The sequence below is a fragment of the Protopterus annectens genome, chromosome 10.part0 (genome assembly GCF_019279795.1).
Source record: "Protopterus annectens isolate FY-2018-M chromosome 10.part0, PAN1.0, whole genome shotgun sequence".
In the NCBI taxonomy this organism is placed as follows: Eukaryota; Metazoa; Chordata; order Ceratodontiformes; family Protopteridae; genus Protopterus; species Protopterus annectens.
In genome coordinates, this window is record NC_056744.1 from 672,580,491 (window position 1) to 672,590,811 (window position 10,321).

At 38.5% G+C, this 10,321-nt stretch overlaps 1 protein-coding gene across 3 annotated transcripts in view; it reads right to left on the bottom strand.

Moving 5' to 3' along the window:
• Window positions 1-10,321, bottom strand: part of FYB2 (FYN binding protein 2) — a 1,416,888-nt gene that overhangs the window by 659,633 nt on the left and 746,934 nt on the right. For all 3 annotated transcript variants that reach the window (XM_044085512.1, XM_044085511.1, XM_044085513.1), the window contains exon 6: window positions 8,220-8,254. In XM_044085512.1, coding sequence (XP_043941447.1) covers window positions 8,220-8,254 — 35 coding nt within the window. The remainder of the gene's footprint in view (window positions 1-8,219; window positions 8,255-10,321) is intronic.

Consider the following 10,321-nt stretch of genomic DNA (forward strand, 5'->3'; position numbering starts at 1 on the left):
CTTAACATCTCCTAACCATGAACAAGCTGCAAAGTGACATAGTTGCCTGCCAATATGTAGTAGTCTATTTGGAAAAATATGACCAAATGAAAGGTACCATAAGTGAAGCAACAGAGAAAGAAAGTGACAGGCAGTATGTAGGGACTCAGCAACATGATCACATTCTTCAACTCGTACCTGTAAGAAAGTTAGCAGCACACAAAAGAAAAGGGTTATGCCATTCCTTTACTAGATCATGCAGTGGAGTAAGGAAAAAAGTACCACAATACTGGGAGAAAAGGGTGAGTTTGTAGGAGGATTAGGAGTTGTTCAGCAAGGATATGCCCCAACTCAGTCCCCTAGAATGGCACTGCTAAAACACAGGCTTGAAAGGCATATTAGGCAAAAAGTGCCCCGAATCTGAGAGGAAGAGGGAAGCAGGAATGTGGAAGATGCTTAGAAAAAACAAAACAAAGTATTAGAAGAGAAATGTTGACAGGAACAAAGGACCTAACATAAGAATGCACACTTTTGAACTTAACGAATGTTCTTTCCAATACCTCAAAAAGCAACATTCCCCTTTGCAATCATCACATTCAGGTTACTACATTCCAACTTAAACCTTTTCACTGGGTATCAGACTATTTCTAGTTTCATTTATACTCCAAAATCCTAAAAGAATGGTGTTGTGTAGAGATCGTGTACATACCTTTAAATGCCAACAAGCTAGTTACAGGAAGCTGCATGTCAAGAGAAACACAATTATTCTGGACAGTTTTCTTTTTTTTTTTTTTTTGGAACACATACTTAATGGAGACGTGACCACATCTTCAGTGCCTTTGTGTAATATAGTCACCATCCTGGCAAATTTCACTTTTAATTACAAACTTTTTAAATAAAATTGTGTTATACAAATCATTGTATTTTAGTTGCTTACAGTACATTGTTACTATCCATCAAATTTTATGAAGTACTTCACATTCAGATAGCATCTTCTATATACACTATTGAACCAATCTTCTCTTCTCCCAATGAGATCAGAATATCTCCAGCTTCTAACTTTTTTGACATTCATTACTTTACTTTTTCCCTTAACTTTTTCGGCTTAACTGATTCAAACCCAGTTTGCATTTTTTTCTCTCATTTAGTTCTGCTATACTACAATTCACACCCCTATTTTTTGATATATTTTTTTTATTATTTATTTACAGTAAACAACAAACTAAAAACAAATACAAAAAATTTCAAACAAGCAAGAAGAAGCAAAATGTACTCGAATTGCATTGTTTAGGTTAATAAAATTATACATAACCCCTACTGTTTTTATTTTAAAAATCAAAACAGAAATTTACTGCTGTGTGTTCATTCTTTGAGATGCTAAAGTGGCCTATAATGTGACAATTATTTATGCCACTATAAGTATTCTATAAACTTTCACATATTTGCCAAATATTTTTGCAAATGTTAAAGATTTGTTGGCACATAGTTTGCGTGGTCTTTGTAAGTTATATTTCATCCTTCCTTTATTTCAAGCTTAAAAATATCCTACCCACTCATCTGTAAAACAAATGCAAATAAATAAAGCCTGCAGGTATGGATAAGATACATCTAAAAGATGCTGAAGACACTAAACAAGGTTCGGGTTGCTTGGTTAAAAGTGACACTATACCTATGGTCTGACAAACATGGACTGTGATCCGAATCTATAAGAAAAGGAACCAAACTATGCATTTAGCCTATACCTCTCAACTGTACCAAAATGCTCAATATTTATCGGTTTTGCAGGCAAAATAATGGGGTGCCACGAATTCCAGAGTGGTCCCTTGAATTCCCATTTTTTTTTTCAAAATTTCTTTTCTAGTTGAAGTTTGCAAGGGTGTGCACAATGACGTCAGCTCCGTCAGGCAGACTGCCAGCCTGTTGGAATTGGTCTGACGGCTCAGACTGTGTCTGTGTTTACTTTTTTACATTTGTACACTGATGTTCATGTTATCATGGATTTATAATAGCAGGGATGGGCTGGGAGAATGGCAGCAAGATCAGCCAGGACAGGATGAGAAAATTTATCCCCAGGGCTCGACTTCATCCGGATCCACATTAAAAAAAAACTTTTGGTTACAACTGTTCTTTTAGGCAGTATTGCAAATTCCTTAACACAACCTGCAAATTCCATCTACTCACACTCCTCAAGCCAAACCATCGCAGACAGATGCTGCTTGAAAGAGTAATTTGCAAAATATCATAGGCACCCTGGCAAAACACCTTCCAGTATTTATACAAGGACAGGCACTTAGTCAGTGAGTCAGTTACTTCCAAACTACTCTACCTCTAAATTTAATTCATAGACAGACAGATGTCACTTAATGCTCCCAGTAGATGAAATGGGGTAAGAAACAGAAAACCACGTCCCCTTCGTTAATCCAAATACTGCAAAAGAATTCCTACATTTCTTATACATTTTGTACACATGGACTTTCATTCCCATTTTCCATTTTAAAGACACAGTACCCTGTTTTTTCCCAGACTCTGCAATCACTTAAGTGTTTACTACACAACACTACGTTATACATGCCAAAACAATATGTCATTTGCATTAAAAATTAATAGACATCATTTCCGTTCTGGAAAATATAGCTAATATTCAGAACTGGAGCTACACAGCAAAATGCAGTTGCTACATAGAAACCGTGAAAACGTTTGTGCAAAGGGAGCTCTGAGCTAAAGTACAGCTATTGGCTATTGCAGCACCCACAGTTGAAAGACTGTAGTAAACCAAAAAATCAAAATGGTGACTAAAACCTTTGTAAAGATTACTTCTTCCTTTTTCTAAAGATGATGACCGAGTGACTACCATTCTACCACATGTAAAATTACTAAATGGTGGGGAATACTGTATTCAGTAAAGGTTGTGAACAAAAAACTGTGAAGAGTGAAATCTCTTAATTGCAGTAACTTGTAGGAAAGTACTAGCAGCAGACCCTGAAATACTGATTGTGGTAAATGAATGAAGGCTGGTTAAAAATTGTACTGACTGCTGGTTCATAACGCAGGATGCTTCATTATTTCTTTTGTCTCTAATTTTAGAAAAAAAAAATATACAAAACAAGTTTGTGCACTGTGAATTCAACAGAGTCTTAAGTCAGCTTTGCTTCTGTTGCTTATGCGTTCCAACAGTTATTTCCTGCCTAAGGTGCTTGCACTTTTTTCAATGAGTTGTTACAGGATGCGCTGTATTCATCATGCTATAGCAACATTCTTATAAGTTGTAAAATGTTTACTGCTAAGTAATATTGAAGGTAATGATATCGCGATGTGTGGGATACAGTTTTCCAAATCCTCAATCTCACTGCATGCATTCAAATGAAATGTTCATCGAACTCTTAAGAGTGATCAACTTTTTTCCTTTTTACAAGAAATGTGACTGCAGATTACGAAAGTTGGCACTCAATTGCGAACCATGAGCAAGGCACGGTATTAACTGCAAGACTGAGATGCTAGTGTTAAGAGCAGGTGTAATCAGAATGATTCTGCTGTGTGCTAATTGGCAATTACTATAATAAATAAAAGAAAAACTTGGACTGCTATTTTCTTTCTGTCTGGGTGATTATTGAAATAATATTGTTTAAGCTGCATTGCAGAAGAAGGTATTAAGGCCCACAAATTGGGACATATTTTAAATATTGCTCCTTTAAACACAGATAGTTGCTACAATAACAGGTTTTTGCATTATTATGTAATTTCTGAGGGATATGAAGTTTGAAATTCAAATGTCTGCAATTATTTACTGACTCAATGTTCATGCTGGTATCCCACAATTCCACTGGAGTGAGTGAGGTTACATGATTATGTATATGCACATTTTATGATAATCAGCTTCCTGATTTTTGACCAGTTGTACCTACTTTTCATGGCCCTTTATCCAGATTTTGATGTTTCAAGGTTGAGAGGTATGATTCACCCCAAGGGAGGCATAGTCAATGACCTCCTTGGAGCATTCTATACCAAAGTACTGTAGATGAATCTCTATGACTAAAAACTGAATTTGATATTCAGGAGCAGTAAAATGGATTCCCATTCAGGCTACAACGGTGTTATAAATGCCTATATGACCAGGGTCATGTCTATCTGAATGAGCTGCTATTACCCTACCGACCGTCACACATACTCGTTTGTTGCCTTGAAGTTGCTATTAATGCCTAGGTTTAGACTTTGTCCATCTGGATTCAGCAATCATCTGCATTGCTGATTGATTGGAGTTACCAGCAAGGCAGGTTGGTAAAACTAATTCCTTGCATCCATTTCGGAGGAGTCTTAATATGCACTATAAAATGTACTACGTACTATAAAATGTACTATGGACGACGCAGTGGTGCAGCGATAGCACTGTCGCCTCACAACAAGAGGTTCTCAGTTCGATCCTCGGCTGGGGTGCCTTCTGTGTGGAGTCTGCATGTTCTCCCTGCATTCATGTGGGTTTCCTTCGGGTGCTCCAGTTTCCTCCCACATTACAAAAATATGTACCTGGAGCATTTTTCCCCGGGCCTCCGCTGAAAATTGGCTTTGTTCCAAGTCGGACTTTCCCGGTTAATAAATGTAAAATAAAATAATTAAAATACACTATTTACAGGGCATTTTGAGACCCACTTTGGTTTACGTTTTAACATGTTTTTTGTTTGCTTTTAATTTGCAGCTTGCTTGCTAGCTGGTTGACCCTTTACTGGATATTAATTTTGTTTTAAATTTTTGAGGTTTCTGTTATTTATTGCAAAATGCCTACTAGTATGCACATAAGTAAAGAAGCTTGGATGAATGACCACATCAGCCTTGCACAGTTATCCAAGGAGCCAAGGGAGCTTGCTAATGAAGTCTACAGTTGTTTGCTGTAGGGAGAAGAGTCGTGCCTGCATGACAGCTTCACCATACGCTGATAGAAATTCTGCAGAATTACAGGGGCAGTGCTCTCGCTACCAAATAGCTCAAAGTTCGGCTTTATAGTGCAGGTAGTTCACAAACAAAAGCTACAAAAAACAGGGTTCATATAGATAAAACAAGATACTCTTATTTCTTACACCGAAAATAGCAACTCAAATGTATAGCCTTCTTTGGCTGAAAGAGGTAACAAGAGTGTGCACATTACACAGTAACATATGACTCATCAATAAATTACAAGCTAGATGTAAAACAGGAAGCTACGTGGCAACTTTTGTGAAGATGATAGGTCTTATATTCACAAAACTTACTAAATTTGAGGACCACTTTTAACAACACAGTGACAGAAAATGAACAGAGTAGGAGGGAAAGAACAAGTTATCCAGACTTTATTGTTTAGATGAAGTACAAAGAAAGTCTGTCTGTTAAATGTCTACCATGATCAATGCTCTACATTCTTTGTATTATGTTTAATGTATTTCCTGTTGGGTTTGGACTACAGGAAAAACACATATTGTGGCACCACTTATATGGATAGTTTTTGAGTACAGGATATAAGGAAACAGCTGATGCTAAGGACATAGAAGTGACACTCTTGCTGCTTGCTGATGGCATTGTTCTTTAGGTCTCATCTGACTATGACCTCCTATTACACATATCAACGTGTTTTACCACTGAACGTAAAACTGCATATATAAGAATCAGCATCTCCAAAGCTTAGTGTCAAAGGAAGAAGCAGTGGTGTTAAAGTTGTTGACTTGCCAAAAGCCTTAATTTTCCAGTCATTCTGTATCCCCATCCTGACATATGGCCACAAGCTGGAAATGATGTCCAAACTCCCCATCCTCACATAAGGTCATAAGCTGGGAGCTATGTCCAATCCCCCCATCCTCACATACATTCACAAGCTGGGAGCGATGTCCAATCCCCCCATCCTCACATACAGTCACAAGCTGGGAGCAATGTCCAATCCCCTCTCATCCTCACATATGACAAGCTGGGAGCTATGTCCAATACCCCATCCTCACATACAGTCACAAGCTGGGAGCTATGTCCAATCCCCCCATCCTCACATACAGTCACAAGCTGGGAGCTATGTCCAATCCCCCCATCCTCACATACAGTCACAAGATGGGAGCGCTGTCCAGTCCCCCCATTCTCACATACAGTCACAAGATGGGAGCGATGTCCAGTCCCCCCCATTCTCACATACAGTCACAAGATGGGAGCGATGTCCAGTCCCCCCCATTCTCACATACTGTCACAAGCTGGGAGCGATGTCGAATCCTCCCATCATCATATATGGTCACAAGCTGGGAGCAATGTCCAAACCCCCATCCTCACATACAGTCACAAGATGGGAGCGATATCCAGTCCCCCTATTCTCACATACTGTCACAAGCTGGGAGCGATGTCCAACCTCCACATCCTCACATATGGTCACAAGCTGGGAGCAATGTACAATCCCCCTATCCTCACATATGGTCACAAGCTGGGAGTGATGTCCAATCCCGCCATCCTCACATATGGTCACAAGCTGGGAGCAATGTACAATCCCCCTATCCTCACATATGGTCACAAGCTGGGAGCAATGTCCAATCCCGCCCACCCTCACATATGGTCACAAGCTGCGAGCAATGTCCAATCCTCCCATCCTCACATATGGTGACAAGCTGGGAGCGATGTCCAGCCCCCCATCACATCTGTAAACTGCTGAAAAGAGATTTAGCTGCAATATCGATGGACTTACAGTATCTAATAGAATGAGTAGCCTCATAAGCCATAACTGCATAAAAGCAGAGCTGTTGTCACAGGGATTTCAGCTGCAAACCTGGGTGATTAGGTGACAATATTCCCTAGGTGTCTCCTGTCTGTTCTGTTTATGGTTCCCTAGACAAAAGGATGTCCTAGGGCAGATATAAGACACACACTGCAGGGATTACATCCCTCAGTTGGTCTAGAGATGCTTAAAAATACCAGAAGATGAGCAGGAACCTATGACTAGGGAAAGGAGGTTGACCTGTCCTGCTTAGCCTGCTGTCACCATCAATGGAAGAGACAGAAGGGAAAATTTTCTATTGGTGATAATTCTTCCAGCTTACCCAATATTTACTAATCTTACTTATGTTGAATAGCTTTTCATTGGAAACATTAAAGCTAACCTTTGCGTCTCATCCTTGTGGAAAATCATTTGTAAAGATAGTTAAAAGGACCAGCCATAGTACCGACCCCTCTACTGAGTGAACTGCAGAACTGTGGTTAATGTGAGCATATGTATACTTTTACCAAGGAGTTTGTACTTTTAACCCATGTCAGCACTATAGTATGAGCTTCATTTTTCTCCGATTTGTGCAGTAACCTCTTTTTATAGATACTGGGTAAATCATTTACTAAAATTCATGTAAACCATTACCTGTAGACTATTTTCTGTTCTAGTGCTTTATACTGCACAACTTTATTTAGCATACCGCAGGGTTTGGTCATACTATGTAAATAAACTGACATTTTATTTACAATGTTAGGATGTTTAGTATGAAGTGACCTAAGTGCTATGATGTTGCAGTGCACTTTAGGAAGTATCACCTTGGTTAGCTGCTTATGAACCACTGCTCTCATCTGCCCTGTTATCAGACACATTTAATGAAGGATAGGAAGTACCATCATCTCCTGGTTCCAGGTCGAACTACATGCTTCAAAGGCCGAGTTGTAATACGATTAATGTGAAGTAACAATTCTACTTACTACAGTAATCAAAAAATTTTGATAGCATTTAGGTAGTACCAAAATAATGTACAACTCATACCACTATTTTCTGCTTAAAGTACCATTTATGATGTACAAAGCACTCCTCAGCTAACTACATAGTTGCTGCATGACACTGTAGTCTGACAAACAGAGCACAAGGTGGTGGCAACTACTGTTATTATGTCAACTCCACAGGCAACAATCAGTGTTGTGTAAACCATGGAAAAGGACACAAAAATAAACGTGTTTATAAACTCTAACCATCACAATGTTTTCTAAATTCACATAACAAAAGTCACAGCTACGCCTTAGACACATCTTTCAACTTAGGACTATAATGAAATAGAAGGCATACTTTACTCTGAAGTTCAGCACAGATTCTAAATTTCAACATTTTGACTACTATAACAAGTCAAACATCTGTTTACTGTATGCACAACTAATAGTGGAAGAGAAAATGAAGTAGGCAGCTGTATATAATGACGCAAATAGTTTTTTCTTCATACTTGGAAACTTCACAGGCAAATCAACTGTACTTAAAACTATGTGAAAGTAAGATTTTTTACCTTTCCAATCTCTTGGATTTCGGATTTCCTGTTGTCTGGAAAAAATAAACAGAAATGTTACCACATAGGAAGGAAAATGTTGCCAAAATCTTTGAAGCTCCCGAAATCATTAAAGGAAACAATTTGGGTTTAAAAATATATGCTCTGCTGATTTTTTTTTTTTTTTTTTATTAGTAACCCAGCTATGCAATATACTCCATTCCCTGCAGAGGGCTTCAGTTTATTAATCAGGTTAGAATTTTCATTCAAAAATGGTAAACACCAACTGACATTACAAATGGTAATTTAATGATATTCTTCAGACTCTACAATTATAATAATAATAATAATAATAGCCCAAAGGCAAGGCACCTGAACACATTACTATTACTAGTATATACAGAATTTAATTAGCACCATACATGATGCAGTGTAAAGGTGGGACATGGAGATACAAGTGGAGACTGGACAGCTCACATTTTATGGGGCCCAAGTAAGGGACTTCACTCTACCTCAGGAAACCTGGGGTCGCTGCATGAAGTCTTTACTTAAAAAGATATTAATAGATTTCTGTTAATACAAAAACTCTAGCATACTGCTGCATGCCCTAGGGATGACGTGGGCAGGGCAAATACAAATCTCCTATCTCCCTTATGTTGGTGAATTTGGCATAATCAGCATGATTTCATCTCCACAGGCTGTTGAAGGCCAAGGGCACCTAAAGTTAACAGTGAAAGATTCAACCAAGCAGGAAATCATGGGAACATAAGCATTTGGGATGGTGAAAAGAAGAGAAAATCAAGTCTAACTCCCTCCTCAAAAGAAAAGTGCAAGTAAAACTTAGCTTAATGACACAAACACATGGTGTCCAGCTAGCTGCTAGAACTCCTGCTTGTGGAGTAGACTTGACAGGATGGATGGTCACACAGGAGTCAGCATATCTGAATTAAGGGTCAGCTCTCTTCCATAAGTAAGAGATTGATGTTACATGTTGTCTAGACAGAACCATGACCGATGGTTTTGGACAGGTAGCAAACCACAATGAAGTACGCATCTTCAGAAGATGCATTAGCAGGTACACACAGAAATGTGCAACATTTAACATGATTACAGTTCTCTTAACATCCAAATATCAGTAGCAGATATCACCAAATGAACAAGTAGCACCGGATCTATGCCCAAATGATTCATGGCTACATCCCTCCTCCTCCCCAAAAATAAAAAAAATTTGTAAAACAGCCATCAACATTGCTACTGAGAATGAAGGACTAAATGCATAGTGCACCTGTAAACAAGGTGGAGTTTTATGTGGGATAAAATGGAAAAGGCCCCAGACCCTTCATACATGACCTACAACTGTGACAGGGACTAAGCTTTTGGGGAATACCTATAGTCTCTCCGAAAAAGACATCTGGTTAATATTGCGAACAACGTTAACCTAGCTTTTATTCCATGTACTCAAAGTTCTATCTTTTCATGTTGAAGAATTGTACGCCTGAATTTTGAACTGTATATCATTCTTTGTCCCATCTTAAAATGTATCTTTCTTAAGTTTTGTTTTCAAAATTCTGCTATAAATAAATTGTAGTCTATGCAGTCTCCAGGACTAAACCTGAAACTGTTCCAAATAATGAGTGCTCCACCCAATTAAGTAAACTAAAAATAGAGAAATTAACAAGCATTTACACTGTGAGGTGCTGATAGCTGAGAAGGCTATAGCTGCAGGTGAAAAGAAGTTATTAAAAAGGCCTGTGCTTAACTTCAAGGAATGTGACCTGATTTACTGGCAGATGGGTATGAGGAATGTTGTTCACTGACCATCAAAATTGGGATTTAATCCTGAGCAGATTAAAGGCTTTGTCAGTACGGCAGAACAGCTGTTGCACTCTTGTACTTGTTTGCCTACACTTGATTGAACAATTGCATGCCTAGTGACTAAAGGGACAAGTAACATCAATGAGTTTGGCAAAATCAGGGTATTTGTGCATTATATTGCCATTCCATCATAATTAAATCTACAGTACGCTTGATGTGAACTGAAGAATGTTTTAATGCTCTGTATTTTCCTTTGGTCACTAAATTCAATCAGCTATAGGATAGGATTAGCTCATTTTAGTTACCTG